Raw genomic sequence first — 24,959 nt, forward strand, 5'->3', positions numbered from 1 at the left:
GATACATTTTTCGCCCGCGTACCCAGAAACCAGGGGCGAAATTCTCCGACCCCCAGCAGGGTCGGAGAATCGCCTGGGGGCGCCTAAAAGCCCGCCCCCGCCGTGGCAGAGATTCTCCGCCACCCGGGAAGTGGCGGCGGCAGGAATCTCGCCACTCTGATCGGAGAGGCCACTGCGGTGATTCTCCGGCCCGGATGGGCCGAAGTCCCACCGCTGGGAGGCCTCTCCCGCCTGCCGAGGTTTAAACCACCTCTGGAACGGCGGGCTCAGCAGCGCGAGCAGGCCCCCGGGGTCCTGGGGGGGCGGGGGACGATCGAACACCGGGGGGTGCCCCCACGGTGGCCTGGCCCGCGATCGGGGCCCCCCGCTCAGACTCTGGGCCAGTGCCCTGGCTGCCCTATTTTCCTCCGCGCCCGCCACGGCCTTCGCCATGGCGGAAGCGGAAGAGAACCCCACATCGCGCATGCGCCGGCAGTGACATCAGCGGCCAGCTGCCGCTGACGTCACTGCCGGCGCATGCGCGGACCGGCGAAAGCCTTTCGGCCAGCCCCGCTGCCGGGGGCGCCGGTTTTTTGCGCCGGTCTTCTGGTGGCAACCACTCCGGCGCGGGGCTGGTCCCCAAAGGTGGGGAGAATTCCCCACCTTTGGGGAGGCGCGACCCCTGAGTGGTTGGCGCCACTCCCCTACTCCGGGACCCTCCGTCACGCCGGGTAGGGGAGAATGCCGCCCCAGGTGAGCGAATCTTTCAGCAGTTTTGTAACCAGCTTGAGGCTGAAAGCCCAGTCCTGCAATGTCAGTGATCTAAAATCATCGATGATCCGCAACCATATAGTATTTGGCATATCGAATGATAAGCCCCGTGAGAAATTGTTACGGGAAAAAGACCTGAAATTGGAAAATGCGATTAAGATTTACTATGCGAGTCCGTTGACTGCACAGCAAATCAGTAAACTCAGTTTGAAACATTTTGCCGCCGATACGGAAGAAGACGTCAGCGCCGTCAGCATTGTGACGCAGTTTAATTAGAAACGTGGTCTCAGTGTGAGCGGCCATTTTAAGCAGCTGACAGGAGCCGCCATCTTATGCCAAAAATGTGGCAACCAACATGGTCCACGGCAATATCCAGCGTATGGAAAAGTATGTTCCAGGTGTGGCCGTATGGATCATTTGGCGAAACAATGTTCTTCGTGTCCTACAGTGGTTCAAACGGGGTTGAAAAAAGCAATTGATAAGGGGCAGCACGGTAGCATGGTGGTTAGCATAAATGCTTCACAGCTCCAGGGTCCCAGGTTCGGTTCCCGGCTGGGTCACTGTCTGTGCGGAGTCTGCACGTCCTCCCCGTGTGTGCGTGGGTTTCCTCCGGGCGCTCCGGTTTCCTCCCACAGTCCAAAGATGTGCGGGTTAGGTGGATTGGCCATGCTAAATTGCCCGTAGTGTCCTTAAAAGTAAGGTTAAGGGAGGAGGGTTGTTGGGTTATGGGTATAGGGTGGATACGTGGGTTTGAGTAGGGTGATCATTGCTCGGCACAACATCGAGGGCCGAAGGGCCTGTTCTGTGCTGTACTGTTCTATGTTCTATGAGATATCGCTTGAATTATTTTTTGTTAATTTAGTTTCAACCAAGGACAAGTCCGAATACAAAAGAGAGAGAAGTCTTAATGACCAGCTGGAACAACAGTGATGATCCAGCTGATAATGTCGAAAGCAGATGGACCATTCCAATGATGCTAAATGGCACACTGATAAAATGCAAGTTCGACACGGGAGTGATGGCAAACCTCCTCAGGCTGCGGGTTCCGTCGAAAGTCAGTAAATCAACCAAGACTGCTGGTAGACTCCAGTGGGAATGAGTTTGAGACGCTGGGGGAATGTGAACTCAAAGCATGGATACACAACAAAAGGCATCGTACCAGTTTCGATTGTGGACATGAAACATAAATCTATCCTAGAGGCGGATGCATGTGAGGCCCTAGACCTAGTGGAGCAGCTGTACATCCCAGTCAGCGAGGCGACAAAAGATTACCGTGACTTGCAAATTGATACAGTGGCGCAATTATCCGATGAGATACAAGCGACAGTGAAAGTGGAGGAAGATCAACCAGAGGCAGAGATGGAGGATCGAAAGGAGACTGCAGAGTTCTGGTTAGCGGCCTTTGAGAATGAGGATAATCTCAGTCACATGATACAGGAGCATGATGAGCCCATCCTGCAGCATCTACCATAAATTTCTCGGCTACCGGAGAGCCAATGAGGTTCACTCTGGAGTTCAATTTTTAATCGAATGAGTACTTCACAAATGAGGCACTCACAAAAACATACCAGATGGAGTCGCGGCCTGATGGACAGGCTTCTTCGCATTTACAATCACGGGGTGCACAGGCTGCTACATCAACTGGAATAAAGGAAAGAATGTCACAATGAAAACTTAGAATGAAGCAGTCGCATAAGGGTTGGCCTACTCGTAAAACAGTTACGAAAGCTGTACCAAATGACTCATTTATCAACTTCTTCACTCCCCCTGAGGTTCCAGATCATGGAGTGTTAGATGGAAACTCTGCAGCAAGACTTGCCGCTGATTTGAAAATAGGTCAATTCCTGCATGAACACATAATTGCTCAAGCAGTGTTATACTTTACGGAAGACGATGATGATGAGTACCATGATATTGACTCTGATGATGAGGACTACGAGGATGTTTACGAAGACCATGAATACGATGAAGAAAGTGAAGGCTCAGAGGGTGAGCCAGATGAGGACGATGATGAAACGCTAGTAAGATGGTTTCACGGGAGTGATGAGGTGATCACAACGGACGCCCAGTCTGCGCAGGACTGGAAAAGCTCTAAAATGGTGTATGCAAAGACTGAAAGTGAAATTGCAGAAGCAGACACTTCGGATGAAAACGACTCAGCTGCGAACAAACCAATAACATAAGACACATAACCCATTCTGGAGAAACTGTTTCCAGAGACATACAGGCCTATGAAATGGTTCCGGTAGTGGACTCCCCAATACTTGAGGCCACTCCACCCACACATGAGTTAGAGGAGCAGATGGCTGTTTCAATATGCAGTTCTACGACGATGGATGGTGAGTATATCGTATTACAGAACAAGGGTGAGTCATTCTATATTATTTTACAAGACGAGGATGAGTCACCACTTGGTTCTTTAAGAACAGATGACTTATGCATTGAAATTTCAAGTGACAAGGAGCCATCACTTGGGGCTCACACACAGGACGTAGGGACAGCACCCTACGTTGAGGATGTGGATCCAATCCAGACACCAGAGTTTGAGGCTCTGCAGCCACCCATTGAAAATGCATACTTTACCATGACTGCGCAGTCACTCGGAACCACACCAACATGAGACGTCTCAGCAGACGATCCACAAGCTGCTGCTTCCATGGCGCAGGTCAGCGGCAAGACAGTGGCAAGGAGCTACCAAACCCAAGTGATAAAGAGCAGCAGTCACAAAATCAGTCACAAAATCGTTCTCAAAACAAGAAAGAGGAAGAAAAGGAGAGTGGGGGATACCATGAGTCCCACTGATGACACCAAGCAATAAGACGTGGACAATGTGGCCGACAGGCCACAGAATACACAACACCGCAACATAAAAAAGTATTGCGTAACAACACGCAAGAAGCTGGTGATGCAAGAGAGTACGCAACCACACAGTAGAAAAAAATATTGTGTAAAGACACGAAAGAAGCTGGTGACATAGGATGGCCAACAAAGACACCGGCCTTCAGGACGCATCGCGCCAAAAGGCTAAGGCACAAAATACCAGCAGTCTTCCAGAAAGCTGCCAAGAGCCCAGACGATCAGCAGGGTGATCCTGTTGGAGATGCACAATGAGCTGACACAAGTAACACATGTAGCAGGCATGTCATATGAACCAGAGCAGTTAAATCTGTACATACATAATCATGTTTTGTATATAAATGTGAACATCTTCAAAGGAAAGGGGATGTGGTAAAATGCCTGTGAAACATTGTATATCAATGTGACCTCCAACCAGCTGGTGGCATCAGACATCAGTCATGTGACATCCGACTTTCGCCAGTAAGGCATACAACAGGACAGTCACACATAGGGCAGTTCCAGGAGAGTTCACAAAACTCAAATAGTAACTTCAACTATATAGTATTCCATGTGTTCATCAATAAATCATCATTCTAATTAAGTCACCAGCAGTTCTGTGTGCATCACTGCAATAGCAAGGTCACAGGACGCAACAAACTTTTTATGTGAACACTGTAGTCCTGGGCCTGCTATGACATGGTCTACATGAGCTATATCTCAAGTCTGTGAGGTGAGGTCCTTTCAAAGGTCCCAAAGCAGCAGCCAGAATTATATTAAGTGACTAATAATGAAAGTGTACATTATTGGACATCAGGAGAAGACTCGCTCTTTTACACTAGCTGTCACAATGTGATATTTGCTGTCTGGCCTCACAGGTTCTTGATAGGCACTTGAATGAGATACCGAAAAACCACCGATATCCACAGAGCCAGTCTCCAACATGAATATTCTTTCGCTGGGTGCAATGTGACTTTCAAAATCAATTATATCACTTAAAATGCTCGCATTTAAGAGGTGATCGGTTCAATTGTTACTCTCGCCTCTGAATACTGGCTAGCTTGGGGATCTTTAACAAATGGCAGAGGGTTGGAAAGTTACGGGGCAGTGGGAGGGGATGTGAAATCGTTGCATTTTCAAAACTGACAAAAATCCACTGCGCATGCAACGTTTTCCATTTTAACTGTGGTAGATATTGGGACAGCCCACACACCCACTCCAGAGAAGCAAAGTCCATAATTAGGATATTTAAATGTTGACTCTTTCCTTGTATTCTGAAATTAATATCTCATGCATGGATTTCCCAGGGTAAGGGCAATCCAGCAGCTAAAGAGGGGTGGGGACAGTCAGATATAGTAGGCAAGCTATTTCATGGCACTGCTTGGGGGTCAAGAGAAGACGGAGTTTTCCCCTCAACTCCGCAAGAAGGTCTTTTGTCACAGTCAGGTGCTCTCCCCCTCAACCTAAACCCACAGGGCGCGATTCTCCCAAAACGGGAGAAATCGTAAAGCTGGCGTAAAACCCGGGCGGGTTTTACGGCAGCGCGCCCCTTCCCGACCGGGGAACGATTCTGGTCCCCGGTCGGGGCTAGCAGCCCGACGCCGTAGGCTCCGGCAAGACGGGCTTAACGAAAATCGTTAAGCCCGCTTGCTGGAGTTAGCGCCGGCTGACGCGTCATATGACGTCAGCCGCGTATGCGCAGTTTGGAAGACTCCAACCCGCGCATGTGCGGGTGACGTCATCGCGTTTTTGCGCGAAACCCGCGCATGCGCGGGCCGGGTTGCCCCTCAGCCGCCCCGCGAATGGATACTGCGGGGCGGCGGAAGGACAAGTAGTGCGCAGGCATCGGGCCCGCTGCCCGCGATTGGTGCCCACCGATCGCGGGCCCATGGCACCCTGGTGCCATGGTTATTAATAACGAGTTAGTCACGCCGTTTTTACGAACGGCAAGACCAGGTGTGTTTGCCGTTCGTAAAAACGGCGTAAAGGGCTGGGACTTCGGCCCATCTAACAGCTGAGAATCGCTGCCGGCCGTAAAAAAACGGCGGCAGTGATTCGGGTCGGGACTTCGGCGGGGGGGGGGGAGAATAGCGGGAGGGCGGCAAAAATGTCGGGAAGGCCCTCCCGCTATTCTCCCACCCGTCGTGGGGGGCGGAGAATTTCGCCCACAATCTCTCCCAGAGCCCCCTATTCTTTCTGATTGCCAGTCTGACCCCTTATCATCAGTCCCTGAACTTTGCAGGTTGCCGGGGGATCATTCCAACTGTCTCGGATACGGCCTTCTACCCACTGAAATTACACACTGACTGCCTGCTGGATGGAAAATGAAATTTAAAACATGATAATAAGGTCATATCATTCAATTCAGACCTCTGCTGGTCCAGGATCCCCCCTCCTCAAACATGCTCTCCCACTCCCTTCCCACCTTCCCTTTTGTAGCAGGGCCTAAGATTCTCACATATACGCTTTCACCAGAACTTTCCTTGGAATTTCTCCCACTTTCCCATCATGGCTTCACCAAAGGTTCTAGTCAAACACATAAGGGGGGATTCTGCTGCACTTGGTGCAAAGCAGGAATTATTCTCAGGAAACTCCCAACTTTTCTTCTGTAATGTCTAATCAAGTTGATACTCAGAATTATTTTCTATCAGAGAAAATTGCAAGACATGACATTTAGTTTTATTCGCACTCTGGGATATAAACTATCCTCAGTTATTTTCTGAGAATTCCACCGTCTATTTGTGGACGACTGATCCAGGTATTGTCTTCTTCCTCAATCCATGATTATAATGTTATTCAGGAATGGTTATTGCATCAGTCTATCTCTTAGTGTCATCAATTTTGTCCTTTCTAAACTTATGGATTATATTCCATTCACTTTTGGTCCAAACAATCGTGCATTTAATGGTTATTCCATGATGATCAAATATCCTTCCGAACAGTAACAGCTTACATTAATAAAGCGCATTAATAAATATATCACAAGGTGTTTATGCTCACAAGTGAGCATATTCAAACTCAATTTCACAGTGAGGTAAAGAAGGAGGCACGAAGACAGGTGACCAAAACTGGGATCAAAGAGACGTGACCGGAGAACAACGCAAAATGCTGTTGATATCAGCGGAACCCAAAGATCCAGTTGTCGGCCAATGACCAGCTACCTCTACCACCGGTAAACACTCCGCAGGGCGACGGTGTGGGGGTGGAAATTCCAACCAAGTGATTCTCCTATGAAGTAGGGGTGAAAAATTAAAAGCAGAGTTCATCTGCTGGATAAAAGTTCAGGAGTTTATGAACATGCCTGGACATAATTGTGTGCTCATGGACACCAAAAGCTTGTGTCATATCCTCTGGGCAGTTCTTTTTAAAATAGCGGTAGCTTTCTTCTCAGGAATTTAAGGTAAATACTCCTTTAAATGTAATGAATCTCTTGGAAACATTGTTTAAATCTGGATTCTCTATTCGAAACAAGAATATACTTTACACTCCTAGAATTGTCAATGTTGCGATTACCATCAAATATGAAATGCATGCTCAGTTCTTCAAATAAACTTTTCTATAATTTAGAAAATATACTCTCTCATAGAGGACGGGATTCTCCGGCCATGACCGCTCGGCGACCGGAATTTCCTGCCTGAGATATATGGGGCGAAATTCTCCCAAAACGGGAGAAATCGTAAAGCTGCCGTAAAACCCGGGCGGGTTTTACGGCAGCGCGCCCCTTCCCGACCGGGGACCGATTCTGGTCCCCGGTCGGGGCTAGCAGCCCGACGCCGTAGGCTCCGGCAAGACGGGCTTAACGAAAATCGTTAAGCCCGCTTGCCGGAGTTAGCGCCGGCTGACGCGTCATATGACGTCAGTCGCGCATGCGCAGTTTGGAAGACTCCAACCCGCGCATGCGCGGGTGACGTCATCGCGTTTTTGCGCGAAACCCGCGCATGCGCGGGCCGGGTTGCCCCTCAGCCGCCCCGCGAATGGATACTGCGGGGCGGCGGAAGGACAAGTAGTGCGCGGGCATCGAGGCCGCTGCCCGCGATCGGTGCCCACCGATCGCAGGCCCATGGCACCCTTGGCATGGCCGTGGTACTGCCGTGCCAATCGGTGCCATGGTTATAAAAAGCGAGTTTGTGACGCCGTGTTTACGAACGGCCAGACCAGGTCTGTTTGCCGTTCGTAAAAACGGCGGAAAGGGCTGGGACTTCGGCCCATCTAACAGCTGAGAATCGCTGCCGGCCGTAAAAAAAACGGCGGCAGCGATTCGGGTCGGGACTTCGGCGGGGGGGGGGGGGGGAGAATAGCGGGAGGGCGGCAAAAATGTCGGGAAGGCCCTCCCGCTATTCTCCCACCCGTCGTGGGGGTCGGAGAATTTCGCCCATGGAACTTTATATGGTCCACTTCACGCCCATGGCGATCTTAAGCCAGGAGGGGCGGAAGAATCCAGCCTATAGTTTTCTGTATCCAAACTTGAAAACCCATCTCTGTACATTCTTCAGTGGAGATAAAGACCAGAGCCAGGAATGTTGAATTTTTTTAAATTTAGAATACCCAATAATTTTTTTTTCCAATTAAAGGGCAATTTAGCATGCCAATCCACTAATCTGCACATCTTTGGGTTGTAGAGTGAAACCCACGCAGACACGGGGAGAATGTGCAAACTTCACACGGACAGTGACCCAGGGCTGGGATCGAATCTGGGTCCTCAGCGCCATGAGACAGCAATGCCAGGAATGTTACCATACTGTTTACTTTTCAGATTTTACAATTGGCTGAATGTTCTTATTGGACACTTTTTCATGGCATAAGTTAATTGCCTAATTGGTGTAGCTCTGTTATTTAAGGATGATTTCCGGGCAATAGTAAGAGATGACATCGGATAAGGTTGAATCCATTTGGGTGGAAATCAGGAATAGTAAGGAGAAAAAGTCAGTGATAGGAGTAGTCTATAGGCCACCAAATGGTAACATTATGGTGGGGCAGGCAATAAACAAAGAAATAACTGATGCATGTAGAAATGGTACACCAGTTATTATGGGGGATTTTAATCTACATGTGGATTTTTTTTTTTTTTTAATTTAGATTACCCAATTATTTTTTCCAATTAAGGGGGCAATTTAGTGTGGCCAATCCACCTACTGCACATTTTTGGGTTGTGGGGGCGAAACCCACGCAGACATGGGGAGAATGTGAAAACTCCACACGGACAGTGACTCAAGAGCCGGGATCGAACCTGGGACCTCAGTGCCGTGAGGCAGCTGTGCTAACCACTAGGCCATCGTGCTGCCTCATGTGGATTGGTTTAACCAGGTCCGTCAAGGCAGCCTTGAGGAGGCATTTATAGAATGTATCCGCGACAGTTGCCTAGAACAGTATGTAATGGAACCAATGAGAGAACAAGCGGTTCTAGATCTGGTTGTGTGTAATAAGACAGGATTGATTAATGATCTCATCGTTAGGGATCCTCTCGGAAGGAGCAATCACAATATGGTGGAATTTAAAATACAGATGGAGGGTGAGAAGGTAAAATCAAATACTAGTGTTTTGTGCTTAAACAAAGGAGATTACAATGGGATGAGAGAAGAACTAGCTAAGGTAGACTGGGAGCAAAGACTTTATGGTGAAACAGTGGAGAACCTTCCAAGCGATTTTTCACAGTGCTCAGCAAAGGTTTATACCAACAAAAAGGAAGGACGGTAGAAAGAGGGAAAATCGACCGTGGATATCTCAGGAAATAAGGGAGAGTATGAAATTGAATGAAAAAGCATACAAAGTGGCAAAGATTGGTGGGAGACTAGAGGACTGGGAAATCTTTAGGGGCAACTGAAACCGACTAAAAAAGCAATAAAGAGTAAAATAAATTATGAGAGTAAACTTGCTCAGAATATAAAAACAGACAGTAAAAGTTTCTACAAATATATAAAACAAAAAAGAGTGGTTAAGGTAAATATTGGTCCTTTAGAGGATGAGAAGGGAGATTTAATAATGGCAGGTGAGGAAATAGCTGAGGAACTGAACAGGTTTTTGGTTCGGTCTTCACAGTGGAAGACAAAAATAACATACCAGTGACTATTAGAAATAAGGCTATGACAGGTGAGGACCTTGAGAGGATTGTTATCACTAAGGAGGTAGTGATGGGTAAGCTAATGGGGCTAAAGGTAGGCAAGTCTCCTGGCCTTGATGGAATGCATCCCAGAGTGCTAAAAGAGATGGATAGGGAAATAGCAAACGCACGAGTGATAATTTACCAAAATTCACTAGACTCTGGGGTGGTCCTGGCAGATTGGAAATTAGCAAACGTGACACCACTGTTTAAAAAAGGAGGTAGGCAGAAAGCGGGCAATTATAGGCCAGCGAGCTTAACTTCGGTAGTAGGGAAGATGCTGGAATCTATCATCAAGGCAGAAATAGCGAGGCATCTGGATGGAAATTGTCCCATTGGGCAGACGCAGCATGGGTTCATAAAGGGCAGGTCATGCCTAACTAATTTAGTGGAATTCTTTGAGGACATTGCCAAGGCTGTAGACAATGGGGAGCCAATGGATGTGGTATATCTGGATTTCCAGAAAGCCTTTGACAAGGTGCCACACAAAGGTTGCTGCATAAGATAAAGATGCATGGCATTAAGGGTAAAGTAGTAGCATGGATAGAGGATTGGTTAATTAATAGAAAGCAAAGAGTGGGGATAAATGGGTGTTTCTCTGGTTGGCAATCAGTAGCTAGTGGTGTCCCTCAGGGATCAGTGTTGGGTCCACAATTGTTCACAATTTACATAGATGATTTGTTGTAATCTGGCTAAAACTTGTTAAAAAGGCTACCTGAAGGATGGCAATATTCTCTGGTGTTTCCTTTCATTCAAAAAGAGTTAGATCAGAATTTCTAAAGTGGTGCACGTGAAACTGGACCCGGGCCCTCAGGAGGCCATATTCGGGGCGTCAGACCAGCCGGGGTTGGAAACGAGTGTGGAGGCAGATGTTGTAGCCTTCGCCTCGTTGATCCCAAAGGCGGATCCTGTTAGGGTGGAGATCAACCTCTCCACCCTGTGCCCTGGCGTGGCGGTTGGGGGGGGGGGGGGGGGGGTACCTGCTGGAATTCTTGACGCTTGAAAAGGTCAAATTTGAACTGAGGGGAAGGATGGAGGGATTCTACAATTCATGGGTTATTCATTATTCACTTTCGAGAATTGGATTACGTCGAACATTGGGAGGGGAGGGGGGTGGGGGGGTGGGGCTGGGAGGGTTGGGAGAGGGGGACTGTCTGTGTTAATGGTGACTGTGGGTGATTCCTGATTCCTTTATGTCATTTGTTTGTGTTAACATGCGGGCTAATGTTTGGGGGTTTGATGGGAGGATGGGATCGTTGTTATCGATATGGGGATTGACATTGCATTCATTTCTGATTATTGTTTATTGTTGGATGTAAATTTGGGAGAAAATGTGAAAAGGGAGGAGAATACAAATATTTTTTAAAACCGAAGAGTTAGATCAGTTCTTCAGAGCCATTTAAGCATCTGTGAGGTCTGTCTTTCTCAACCTTCAGTGAGAGTGATCATCCAAGGTGTATGTCTGATCTGATATAGTCCCAGCAAAGGACTAGGATTATAATCCGCGTCAAGGCCTCCTAAATATTGACCCAAGACAATGAATGAAATCTCAGCCAAGACTGAGGCCTTCAGCAGATAAACAATCAGAGGTGAGGAGGCCTCCATTGGACCTTCTCCCTCCAATTGATAATCGTGGGTCCATTCTCACCAGGTCTATTGTCAGGGTCCAACCAGCAGTCCCAGGCACAAGGAATCAATGGCAGAGAGGTGGGAGTTTTAGCCGTAACTGGCCCCCATCCCTAGACTTGTGCATTTAGCAGGTAGGTGGAGCCAGCAGGAGTTGGTGAAGGAAATCTTAGGTCATGTGGTTGAGTTGGTTGGGAGCATCACCTCACAATCGTGTCTCTTTTCCTCCAGTATCCTATCCAAAATTTGAGTAAATCCATCTTACATAGAGATACACTTCTGTCTTTGCGTAGATCTGCTCTGGCTGCTGGTTAAATGTGTACGACGCTTGTTCTCTTAGTTTTGTTCTTAGCCTAATGATTTACCATATAAACATCCAGCTAGTCATGTGTTGTGAATGCACATATATGATTTCAAGATACTTACAGCATATTATGCAATATTCCCAGTATTTGAATAGCACACACTGTTCTGTCCTGCCTCTCACTGAACACAGTATAAGGTTACACATCAGCTAAAGCACTATAATAATATTTTTTAAAAAGCAGACAGTAACTACAGGAAGAAATCAAATGTTGCAGTTAAGGTGTCATCCAAAGCTCTCAGAACAAAATTTCAATCTCCAAGAGAAAGTGAATCCGGGGAATTAATAATGGTAATCAAGTAGCAGATAAATTGAATTAAATTATTTTGAATTGGTTTTCACTATAGAGGATACAAGTAACATCCCAGAAGTCAGGAAAATTTCAGTCACCAGGGGAGTGGTACTTGGAAAATTTCTGGAGTGGCATATGGGCTGACAAATCCCTGGATCCTGATGGGACTTCATCCGAGGATGTTACAAGAAGTGGCTCATGAGACAATTGATGCATTGGTTTTAATTTTCCAAACTTCCCTAGATTCAGGCACGGTTCCATTAGATTGGAAAATAGTGAGTGTTACTCCTTATTCAAAAAGGGAGGGAGACAGAAAGCAAGAAACTAGCTGAACATCTGCCACAGGGAAAATGGTAAAAACTATTATTAAGGTGCTGGGTGGGATTGTCCCAAAAAGTGGCTATGTGTCAGGTTCAGTCAGAAAACCGGCTTGTTCCAGAGAAACAGGTAGGTATCTCAACAAGATCTTCCCATACATTGCCTGGGGCTGGTTTAGATCACTGGGCTAAATCGCTGGCTTTGAAAGCAGGCCAGTAGAACGGTTCGATTCCCGTACCAGCCTCCCCGGACAGGCGCCGGAATGTGGCGACTGGGAGCTTTTCACAGTAACTTCATTGAAACCTACTCGTGACAATAAGTGATTTTCATGTCTTGTACCGTCATTGTGAGTTGCGGGCCCTAAACACATCGGCGCGGCCGGCTTCACAGAGATTAAAATTAAAGACCCCCCCCCAACTCAGGGGCATTGGGACACTCCCCCCCGCCACCCCTCGCATTGATGGCATGCTGCTTCCCATTGCCCCCCCCCTTCCAAATTTCCAGAAAGCATTTGATAAGGTGTCTTCTTAAAGGTTATTTCAGAAAATCAAAGAGGGTAACATATTGGCCAGTGAACAGGAAACAGTGAGTAGGCATAGATTTCTCATTTACTGCTTGGCAGGATGTGACAAATGGTGTGTCACAAGGCTCCGTGCTGGGGCATCAACTCTTTACAACAAATATAAACATTTTAGTGGATGAAGGGAATGAAGATATGTTTGCTAAATTTGCTGCTGACACAAGGCTAGGTAGGAAAGAAAGTTGTGACAAGGACATTGAAGGCTACAAAAGTATATATGTCGGTTAGGTGACTGGGCAAAGATCTGGCAAATGGAGTAACATGTGGTAATGTGTGACAATAAAGTAAGAGGCATATTAGCTAAACGGTGAGAGATTGCAGAGCTCTGAGATGCAAAGGGATCTGGGTGTCCTCGTGCATGAATTGCAAAAGATTCAACAAGTAATTAGCAAAGCTAATAGAATATCATCATTTATTGCAAGAAGAATTGAATACAACGGGCGGGATTCTCCGGTATTGCTACAGTGAATGGGAGATTAGGCTGAACGTCAAATTATCTGTCCTCACTAGCAACAATAGAGGGGTGGGTTCGCAACGGAGAATCCCGGGCAACAGTAGGAAGGTTATGCTTCAGTTGTACAGGGCATTGTGAGACCACATCTGGACTGCTGTGTCCCCTTATTTAAGGAAGGATGTAAATGCATTAAAAGCAGTTCAATGAAGATTTACCAGACTAATGCCTGGGATGGGTGGGTTGGCTTATGAGGAAAGGTTGAACATGCTAGGGTAAAAGACACTAGAGTTTAGAAGAGTAAGAGGCGACGTGATTGCAACATTTAAAGTCCCAAGGAGACTTGACTGGATGAGGAATTCACCCCAATGATTCTTCTTGTAGGAGAATCGAAAACTCGGGGGTCGCTGTTTTCAAAATAGGGAGTTGCCCATTTAGAACAGCGCTGAGGGAAACATTTTTCTCCCAGAGGGCTGTGAGACTTTGGAATTGTCTTTCTCAAAATGTGAATGTTTCACAAAATTTTTCAGGCAGAGGTAGATAGATTCTTTATAAGCAAGGGGTGAAAGGCTGTAGGATGTCAGCAAGAATGTGAAATAGATGTTAAAATTGGATCAGCTGTGAGCTTATTGAATGCCGGAGCAGGTGGGCAGGGCTGAGAGGCCTACTTCTGCTTCTAACTCGTGTGTTTGGGTGTAAATCCCATCAAGACAGCTTGATTAAATTCCAGTCCATGACTAACCCCCAGGTGTTCATTCTTCTCACAAAAACCATCCATATTCCAGCGGGGAATTCATTCCCAGTTATCCGTTATTCAAATATAAACCATCCGAACCACTCTGCTTGATTACAATGCCTATAACACACAGCTGAGCATCCATTATTCTATAAATCATCCGAATCTCTCGATTAGATTTTAATTTGCCATTCTCTTGAGACAGTGCATCAAGAACTTGCATTTGGAAAGCAGTGGTACAGAGGGAGTGTTATCAGAATAAAACTTGATACAAAGTCGTGAAAGGGGATGTCAGGCAGGTGGCCAACAGCTTGGTCAGGGGGCTATATTTTAAACAGCAAAGTAGGGGACAAGAGAGAGTCAGACAGGTTTAGTGAGGTATTGGAACCTGCAAGTATCGTACGGGGTGGGAACAATTAACTTCCGCATGAGCCTTGCAGAATACGTGCTCCCGCGTTACGGGGACGGAGGACCTCTACAGAATGTACAATTGTAGGGTATATAAAGCTGGCCTGTTAGGCACCGGCAAGGCAGACCCAGTTATGATCTACCATGTGATGTCTGTCATGGTGATTGTAAATAAACTAAATTTCTTTGAATTACTCAGTGCGCACTCCTTCATTGCCTTATAAAATGAAGGAATCCCTGAGCTTACGACTCCGGCAGCTGACGGCACAGCCAACAACGATAGAGCAATTAAAATCGGAGATGTCAACAGACCAGAATTAGATGAATGTTGAGAGGGTGGTAAAGCTGGGGGTGTTTGCAGAGATGGGGAGGGACCAGGCTATGAAGGGCTATGGAAATAAGACTGAGTTTCAAGATCGAGGTGATCCTAGACAGGGAGCTAATGTAGGTCAGTCAGCACAGGGTTCTTGCAGCAGGCTTTTGGATAAGCTAGAATTAATGGAGGGTGGAAGCCGGATTTCAAGCATCAAAGCTTTGGAATAGTCCAGTATTCTACATATAAACCAGCACTTCTTCAAACTATTGGTCCTTCTGGCTTTAATTAGGAAGTATACAGCATTAAACAGATAATTGGATGGATAAGCACAGTGCTCACTAGCCCATACCTTGCTGTGAAATCCCTCGATCTGTTTTCTGCAGTGTTCACATCCTTGAATGAGTTTGTCAGGCAAGAGCTGGTCTCTCAGATACTCCACGGACAACAATGGAAGGTGAATCAGCTCAAAGAGCTCAGGAAGGAAGCAGCTCCTTTCCGCCTCATCGTATCGTATCCACCTGAGGAGAGCCTGGACCAGGATCTGCTCCTCTTGGACCTGCAACAGCTCTGCACCAAGGTAGCCCAGGAGCCGCTCATTGTCCAGCAACAGGAACTCTTCACTTTGGGACACTGCCTCAAAGTTCTCCAGGAGAAAGGAACGTGCTTTGGCTATGACCTCTGGACAGCTGTGGAGTTCCCCGAACTCGTAGATCCCCAGGCAGTTTGTGGGGTCAATCTGCTGCTGGAGATAGCGGCTGCACACCTTCTGGACAGTGCTGAACTGCAGCAGGGTGGCAGTCTGAGTGAGGGTCTCCACGTTCTGCTGGTTGATGGTCAGCTTCCCCGTGTAGGCAAAGTCAAGCAGCGTCTCCATCCCCGCGGGATCCACCTCCTTCACCTCCACCCGCGCCGAGATGCTCTCGACAAAGTCCCCCGTGAACATGGCATGGAAGTAGACGCTGCAAAGTGCCAGGACGCTCCGGTGACAGAGAAACTCCTGGCCGCCCACCAGCAGGGTGACATCGGAGAGTTTGGGATTGGAGCGGAGGTTTCGGAGACCCTCCAGCAGACTCTGAGGGTGAGATGGGAGGCAGAAGTCAAAGTCGTCCACATTCCGCACCATTGCGCGGGCTGTTTTGGGAAGTCCGTTGCTTTTCAGAGACTCATGGGAGCAATCGATTGCAAAGTTGACCCTGGACAGAAGCAGAGAAGTGAATTTTACGGATTGAATTTCCCAAGTTTTGTCTATTTGCTGGGTAACTGAGCAGAGGTCCCAAGTTCTGCCTGCACTCAGTTAAATTTCAGCCGGGGCAGCATTTAGGACAGTACAGCGGTGGCTCAGCTGGAAGCACTCTTTACTCTAAGTCAGAAGGATTTGGGTTCGAGTCCCACTCCAGGGATTTCAGTATAAAATCTAAGCTAACTGTGCAATGCAATACTGATGGTGCTGTCTTTCAGTTGAGACATTTAAACCAAGGCCCCACCTACCCTCTCAGGTGAATTTAAAAGATTCCATTGCACTAAATTAATGATCAACCATGATCGTAAAGAATGGTCGAACAGGCTCATGTGGCCTACTCCTATTTTCCATGTTTCTAACAGCAGACAAGTTGTCCATAGGGAATATTTATCCGTTGACCAACATAGAAAAGTTACCTGCTAATTATCACATTGGTATTTTTGAGTGAGGGCTGTGAGCAATTTAACTGACAATGCTCCATTATAACAATGATTTACCCCATAAAACTTTGTTGGCTGTAAAGTAGTTTGAGGATCTCCACTGGTCATGAAAGTTACTGCATAACTGCAAGTTTTTCTTTTATATTTAGACCCAGACTAGAGAGCGACAAAACAGCCAGAGTTCCTATTTATAAGTGTCAAGTCGCCCCAATTAGACAAGGCATGTTGGGTGAGTACAGATTCAGGCTCTGATGTGTTGGGTACTCTGGATCTGTGGAGACTGCGTTTACCTCAGCAGTAACACATACAGGCTACCAACACTTGAAATAGTACAACACTGTTTTATTAAGCTAGAAACTGTTGAACGTACTTTCACTGTGGGTCGACACTATGTTAGATTAAACTGAAGACCTATGCCTATCCTAACCAGTCTACACTCTCAGCACATGGTAAAGATCTGTGCTACAAGCTGTGAGCTCTGTCCTTCTTAGAGGCTGCATCCCGAATGAACGGGAAAACTAGTGCCCTCTGTCTTTATAGTGAGTGTGCTCTAACTGCTGATTGGCTGCTGCGTTGTGTGTGTTGATTGGTCTTGCAGTATGTCAATCAGTATGTCTCTGCACCATTATATACTGATGTGTATATTATGACATCCCTCCTTTTATAAAAAAATGTCTGGTTGTGGTAATAAATAATGTGTGGTGAGAATGTTCCAAACTACATGTGGAGTGTGAAGGCATATTTACAAGACTATGTACATAAAAACTAAGCAATTTACATGGGAAGGTGTCTAGTGCAGATCAACAGTATGCACCAAAGTAGTAACTAGAGCAACATTATATACAAACCAGGGAATCGATCAACCAAAGCAACAAAACAATTCAGAGAGTCCATAAATTCGAAAAGTTCCTAAATTTAGTCTCTGAGGTGGGCGACAGATTCTGGTTGACCGCCTCAAGGGTGGGTCGAGAGCCGCCGGTTCAGGAGCGGGCTGGACTGCGTCAGAGTCAGGGGGAGGCAGATCGACAGGGAGCTCTGCAAAGTCCATGGCGGGGTTGTCATGATAGCGAGGCAGGACCTGAAGATCACGTGGCGAGCGTGGGATGAGACGAAGTGCACGCCGATTGCATCGCAGAAGAGATCCATCCGGTAGACGAACCAGGAATGAGCGGGAGGCCACTTGTCGGAGGACTACAGCGGTTGCAGACCAGCCACCACCATCCGGAAGATGGATGCGGACATTGTCATCGGGAGCCAGAGCAGGGAGATCAGCTGCACGGGAGTCATGAGCAGCCTTGTGCTGGGCACGAGACAGCTGCATCCGGCGAAGGACCGGAACGTGGTCGAGGTCTGGGACATGGATGGACGGCACCGTTGTCCGCAGCGTGCGATTCATGAGTAGTTGGGCTGGCGACTGGCCAGTGGACAAGGGGGCGGAGCGGTAGGTCAGAAAGGCAAGGTAGAAATCAGAACTAGCATCGGCTGCCTTGCTTAGGAGCCTTTTGACGATATGTACTCCCTTTCCTGCTTTGCCGTTGGATTGGGGGTGCAGGGGACTGGATGTGACATGTGCAAAATTGTACTGCCTGGCAAAGTTGGACCACTCTTGGCTGGCGAAGCAGGGGTCATTGTCGGACACGACCGTGAGCGGGATGCCGTGTCGAGCAAATGTTTCCTTACATGCACGAAAATGAAAAAAATTAAATGAAAATCGCTTATTGTCACGAGTAGGCTTCTGTTACTGTTAAAAGCCCCTAGTCGCCACATTCCAGCGCCTGTTCGGGGAGGCTGTTACGGGAATCGAACCGTGCTGCTGGCCTGCTTGGTCTGCTTTCAAAGCCAGCGATTTAGCTCTGTGCTAAACAGCCTCGAATGACTGCAGACGAGGTGAGGTCTTGCAACCTTATCACTTCCGGGTAATTCGAGAAGTAGTCCACGATGAGGACGTAGTCTCGACCAAGCGCATGGAACAGGTCAGTGCCCACCTTGGTCCAGGGTGACGTGACCAACTCATGGGGCTGCAGGGTTTCATGTGGTTGTGCCGGCTGGAATCGCTGACAAGTGGGGCAGTTGAGCACGGTGTTGGCTATGTCCTCGTTAATCCCAGGCCAATACACTGCCTCTCGGGCCTGTCGGCGGCACTTCTCCACTCCCAGCTGGCCCTCGTGTAGCTGTTCAAGGATGAGCTGGCGCATGCTGTGCGGGATGACAATGCGGTCCAGTTTTAGAATTGTATCGCTTGAGAAGAATATGCTGGAGGCGAGGAGTCATGTCGTTCAGGTCTTTTTGTATGATATTGACCAGCCGGCGTTGGTCTGTCTTGACGGTGAACTGAGGGAGGCCGTAGACATAATCGTGGAATTTAACAACACCAGTCAGAAGGCCCAGGCACTCCTTTTCGATCTGCGCATAGCGCTGCTCAGTGGGGGTCATCGCACGTGACGCATACGCAACGGGGATCCATGACGAGGCTTCATCACGTTGAAGGAGCACTGCTCCAATGCCAGATTGACTGGCATCGGTAGAAATTTTGGTCTCCTTGGCTGGATCAAAAAAAAGCTAAGAGCGGGGCCGTGGTCAGTTTTGCCTTGAGTTCCCTCCATTTGTGTTCGTGGGCAGGGAGCCATTGGAAGTCTGTCGTCTTCCTGACCAGGTTTCTGAGAGCCGTGGTGTGAGAGGCGAGGTTAGGGATGAATTTCCCTAAGAAGTTGACCATGCCCAAAAAGCGAAGGACCACCTTCTTGTCCTCCGGTGCCTTCATAGCTTTGATGGCAGCTACCTTGTCCACATCCGGCTGCACACCCAACTGGGAGATGTGGTCCCCAAGGAATTTAATTTCTGTCTGACCAGAGGAGCATTTGGCCCTGTTGAGGCGGAGGCCATGCTCATGTATTCGTCTGATTACGCGCTGGAGGCGATTAACATGCTTCTGCGTGGTGGTGGACCAGATGATTATGTCATCGACATAGAGGCGAACGCCTTCAATACCTTCCATCATCTGTTCCATAATCCTATGGAACACTTCTGATGCAGGAATGATCCCAAACGGCATCCTGTTGTAGCAATACCTGCCAAAAGGGGTATTGAACGTGCAGAGTTTCCTGCTGGATTCATTGCACTGGATTTGCCAGAATCCCTTTGAGGCGTCGAGTTTGGTAAAGAGCTTGGCGCGAGCCATCTCACAGGTGAGTTCTTCGCGCTTTGGAATGGGATAGTGCTCTCTCATAATATTGCAGTTGAGGTCCTTGGGATCAATGCATATTCTCAGTTCGCCGGAAGGTTTGTTTTACGCATACCATGGAGCTGACCCAGTCGGTCGGTTCCGTGACTCTGGAAATCACTCCTTGGTCCTGGAGGTCCTGCAGCTGCTGCTTGAGGTGGTTCTTAAGGGGTGCTGGGACCCTGCGAGGTGCGTGCACCACAGGCGTGGCATTCGGTTTCAATAAGATCTTCTAGGTGTACGGGAGTGTGCCCATGCCCTCGAAGACGTGTGGTATTCGTTGATAATGGCGTCGAGCTGCGCCCTAAAATCAGTGTCCTGAAAGGCGTCAGCAGGAGAGAGAGAGTGAACCCTCTGAACTAGGTTCAACATCTTTCATGCCTGCGCGCCAAGCAGGGAGGCTTTCGAGGATCCCACAATTTCAAAGGGAAGGATGGCTTTGCGTGACCTGTGCATCACTTCAAATTGGCATGAGCCACTGGCAGCAATGGCATTGCCATTATAATCTAATAGCTGGCAGGCTGATGGCAGGATGGCTGGTTTGACATGAAGACTTTGGAGGTTAGAAAGATTATAAAGACAGAGGGCACTAGTTTTCCCGCTCATTCGGGCTGCAGCCTCTAAGAAGGACAGAGCTCAGAGCTTGTAGCTCAGATCTTCACCATGTGCTGAGTGCATAGACTATTTAGGATAGTGTCGACCCACAGTGAAAGTTTTGTGAGGGCCATGAAGAATAGGATTATGGAACAGAAGATGGAAGGTATTGAAGGCGTTCGCGTCTATGTCGATGACATAATCATATGGTCCACCACCCCACAGGAGCACGTTAATCAAGCTCAGGCGATACAACTTCCGGCTGGTATACACCCCGGGCAAGGAGCTCATCGTTGCTGATGCTCTCTCCAGGTCAGTCATCACTCCACATGACCCAGCGGGATTTGTCTGCCAGGTTGATGCCCATGTGGCATTCGAGGCCTCCAATCTACCTGTCTCGGATGAACGCCTCATCCAAATTCGTCGCGAGACGGCTGCTGACTCCTTGCTACAGCGTGTCATGCTCCACCTAACGGACGGGTGGCTCAAGGGCCAATGCCCTCAATTCTATGTCAGAGATGATCTGGCGGTAGTAGACGGGGTTCTTCTAAAACTGGACCGTATTGTCATCCCGCATAGCATGCACCAGCTCGTCCTGGAACAGCTACACGAGGGCAACTTGGAGTGGAGAAGTGCCGCCGACAGGCCCGAGAGGCAGTGTACTGGCCCGGCATTAATGAGGACATAGCCAACACCGTGCTCAACTGCCCCACTTGTCAGCGAATCCAGCCGGCACAACCACATGAAACCCTGCAGCCCCATGAGTTGGTCACGTCACCCTGGACCAAAGTGGGCACTGACCTGTTCTATGCGCTGGGTAGAGACTATGTCCTAATCGTGGACTACTTTTCGAATTACCCGGAGGTGATACGGTTGCACGACCTCACCTTGTCTGCAGTCATTCGTGCATGTAAAGAAACCTTTGCTCGACACGGCATCCCGCTCACAGTTATGTCCGACAATGACCCCTGCTTCGCCAGCCAAGAATGGTCCAACTTTGCCAATCGGTACAATTTTGCCCATGTAATGTCCCCTGTACCCCCAATCCAACGGCAAAGCAGAGATGGGAGTGCATATCGTCAAAAGGCTCCTATGCAAGGCTGCCGATGCTGGGTCTGATTTTTACCTTGCCTTGCTGGCCCATCGCTCCGCCCCACTGTCCACTGGCCAGTCGCCAGCCCAACTACTCATGAATCGCACGCTGAGGACGACGGTGTCGTCCATCCATGTCCCAGACCTCGTCCACGTTCCGGTCCTTCGCCGGATGCAGCTGTCACGTGCACAGCACAAGGCTGCTCATGACTCCCGTGCAGCTGATCTCCCTGCTCTGGCTCCCGATGACAACGTCCGCATCCATCTTCCGGATGGTGGCTGGGATGCAACCGCTGTTGTCCTCCGACAAGTGGCCCCCCGCTCGTTCCTGGTTCGTCTACCGGATGGATCTCTTCTGCGCCGCAATCGACATGCCCTTCGTCTCGTTCCACGCTCGCCACGTGATCTTCAGGTCTCGCCACGCCGTCATGACAACCCCACCATGGACTTTGCAGAGCTCCCTGTCGATCTGCCTCCCCCTGACTCTGACGCAGTCCAGCCCGCTCCTGAAATGGTGGCTCTCGACCCACCCTTGAGGTGGTCAACCAGGATTTGTCGCCCACCTCAGAGACTAAATTTAGAAACTTTTTGAATTTATGGACTCTCTGAATTGTTTTGTTGCTTTGTTTGATCATTTCCCTGGTTTGTATATAATGTTGATCTGCACCAGATACCTTCCCATGTAAATAGCTTAGTTCGTATGTACATAGTCTTGTAAATATGTCTTCGCACTCCACACGTAGTTAGGAACATTCTCACCACACATTATTTATTGCCACAATCATACATTTTTTTTTATAAAAGGAGGGATGTCATAATATAGACCAGTCTGCTGAGGTAAACGCAGTCTCCACGGATCCAGAGTACCGAACACATCACCTGTCACATAGAGAGTGTTCCCTGACACCCAGAGTGCCCTAAATCACACAGCGTCCTGACACAGAGTATGCCCTGCCCCAGCCCCTCTCATGGCAGCCAGTTTCATATATGCATGTGATTCAAAGCAAATTACAAAGAGAACAGAGTCAATGGAAACAAGATCCTAAAGGGCAGGGGGAGGGGAAATACCAGCATAACATTTAGGCCTAGTTGGTATTTGACATTAACCTGCTGCTCATACTCTGTACCTTTAGTCACACAATGGTGAAGGCTGACAACACTTCTGAAATATTCTGCTCTATAAACGAGCAGCTGGATTTTTGTTTGCTATCTCTCACGGTTAGCAGAGACCAGGGTGACTCTTTAACCTTCTAAATCTTCCTGTCTCCATTTGAACACAATGCTTCAAACTTACCCAGCACTTCAATTGGCTCCTGTTAATCTTAAAAACCACAATTCACCAACGAATTAAAGACTTGACTTCAAATAACGCAGAAGACTTGTACAGGAACTGAGCTCAGGGCTCTAGTATGGGTTTTGTGTCTTCACATAAGCTGTTATACTCCTTCTCTGTGGAGCTATATTTATCCACTCTGGGAACACAGCACTGCCCTGGCTATCTGCCTTCTCCTCCAGCCACCTGTTATTAAAGCAACACTGCAGTCAAGGAATATAATTTCACCCCGGCAGATAGCCTCTCCAGCCACTTATTGTGGCATATACTGTGGCAAATAGAGACAAATGGAGTTTTACTTTGCCAGATTCGCCTCTTGTCCTCTCAGCTGCTGACTGCCCTTCATTCCACTCAATATTCAGGGGAAACAGTCAATCTTAATTCTCTGTGCAGCTCGCACCCACATATATGTCACTGGATAGCAATAAGGAGCAGGAGCTCTGGAAAACAAACTGATGCAGGACAGACAACCATCAATGAGCCAACCTTTTTCTGTCACCTTTAATGTGCAGGCACTATACAGAAACATACGGACGTCCAACCAAAGGAGGAGATGTTAGGTGGGATGATCAAAGGCTTGTTCAAAGAGGCTTTTAACAGAGGTGTTGAAGGAGATGAGGAAGGAGTGAGGCTGAGGAGTTTAATGAAGGAATTGTGGAGCACGGTGTCTAGAAAGCTGAAGCAGGGCCAAAAATTATCAACCAGAAGTGGCAAGGTGAGTAGTATTCACAAAGGGCTAGACCAGAGGAATAGAGAGATAGGCGGGTTGTGGGGCGGGGGGGGGGGGGGGGGGGGGGGGGGGGGGGTGCGTGGCGAGGTGTCGGGCTGGAGGAGGTTACAGAAGGAGGAAGAGGCAAGAGAATTAAACATGAAGCTGAGAATCTTAAGTTGGAAGAACCGGGGGCATGATAAGGAGCTGAGTGTAAAAATCAGGTTGATGGACGAGGAGTTTTTGATTTGGGATAAGAAAACGTACAGCAGATTTAGGATGATATGCAATGTACTCAGGGCAAGGATGGTGTAGATCCTTCAGATGGGCAGCCAGCCTGGAGGGAACTGGATTAGTCAGGCCTGGAGGTGACAAAGGTGTGAACAGGAGTTTAATCATGCAGCATAGGCTGAGGCAGGGGCAGAGACGCTGCAGAGAAAATATGGGGTCAGATTTAAGCAGTATAATCTAAAAACTGCTGTTCCCTGATGATTAGCCTTCAAAGGATTCATTAGGCTAGAAAGTGGGTTACCCTAATTTCTGGGCATGGGGCCACAATTGTGATCTGCCCATGCCCGTTCAGATTTAGGTGGGCAGCATGTAAATTTGATGCACGCACTGTAATGATATGTATATAGTCAGGTTAATGAAGGGTTAATTATTACATCTCTATGCGATTCAAACACTAAAGGCACCACCACTTCTCTGTATATAAGTTAGATCCTGTGGTAATTCTGGGTATAGTGTAAGAAGTAGCTGAAGGAGAAAGCATAGTGACAACAATTAGGAGAAGTTTAGATTAGACAGAGTTAACACGAGGTTAGATCATAATGTAGTTTGTGACTATTTAGATTATTGAGTACAGCTAGACAGATTCAACATTACTTAATTATTAACTGTAGATCAGTAGAGTTTGTGAACTTCATTTGATCAATAGTTTTGTCATAAACAATGTGCCTTTCCCTACTCTACCCAACCACCTGTATATGTCCCCAATCCCACCCTCCCACAAATCGCCAGTGAACAGCGTTGCTCCAACAATGTGTACTTTGGTAACTTGAGGAATGTCTGCCATTTCTTGTGCGCAAAGTCCCGCACCTGCATATACCGAAACTCACTGCCTGTCAGCTGCTCAAACCTCTTCCGCAACTCATCCAGCCTCACAAACTTCCCCTCCGAGAACATATCATTGAGCCGCTCCAGCCCCGCCTCCCCCCACTTCTCATTTATTCCATCCATTCCCCTGGCTTAAACCTGTGCTTCCATATAGTGGTGTCAACACCGCCATTCTATCCAGCTTGAAATGCTTCCTCAACTAGTTTCATATCCTGATCGTTGACTGCATCACCCCACTCCCTGTATACTTGCCCAAGGCTAACCTAAAATTGGACTATCACCAGGACCCTCAGACTAGACCTCATACAGGACTCCTCCTCCAACCTGATCCACTCCACCCTCTCTGCCCCCACCACGCCTCACCTTCTCCATGTTCGCTGCCCAGTAATAATACATCAGGTTCGGGAGCGCCAACCCCTCTTTCTGTTTCTGCCTTTGCAAC

General features: G+C 48.1%; 1 protein-coding gene across 1 annotated transcript in view; it reads right to left on the bottom strand.

Annotated features, from left to right (window-relative positions):
• Nucleotides 1–22,815, bottom strand: part of klhl30 (kelch-like family member 30) — a 46,981-nt gene extending 24,166 nt beyond the window's left edge. Inside the window, exons 1-2 of the mRNA XM_038817173.1 lie at nt 22,654–22,815; nt 15,123–15,966 (exon numbers count right to left, since the gene is read on the bottom strand). Of these exons, the coding sequence (XP_038673101.1) occupies nt 15,123–15,896 (774 nt within the window). The 5' untranslated portion in view covers nt 15,897–15,966; nt 22,654–22,815. The remainder of the gene's footprint in view (nt 1–15,122; nt 15,967–22,653) is intronic.
• Nucleotides 22,816–24,959: the final 2,144 nt, after the last annotated feature.

Source organism: Scyliorhinus canicula, chromosome 13 (genome assembly GCF_902713615.1).
Source record: "Scyliorhinus canicula chromosome 13, sScyCan1.1, whole genome shotgun sequence".
NCBI lineage: Eukaryota > Metazoa > Chordata > Chondrichthyes > Carcharhiniformes > Scyliorhinidae > Scyliorhinus > Scyliorhinus canicula.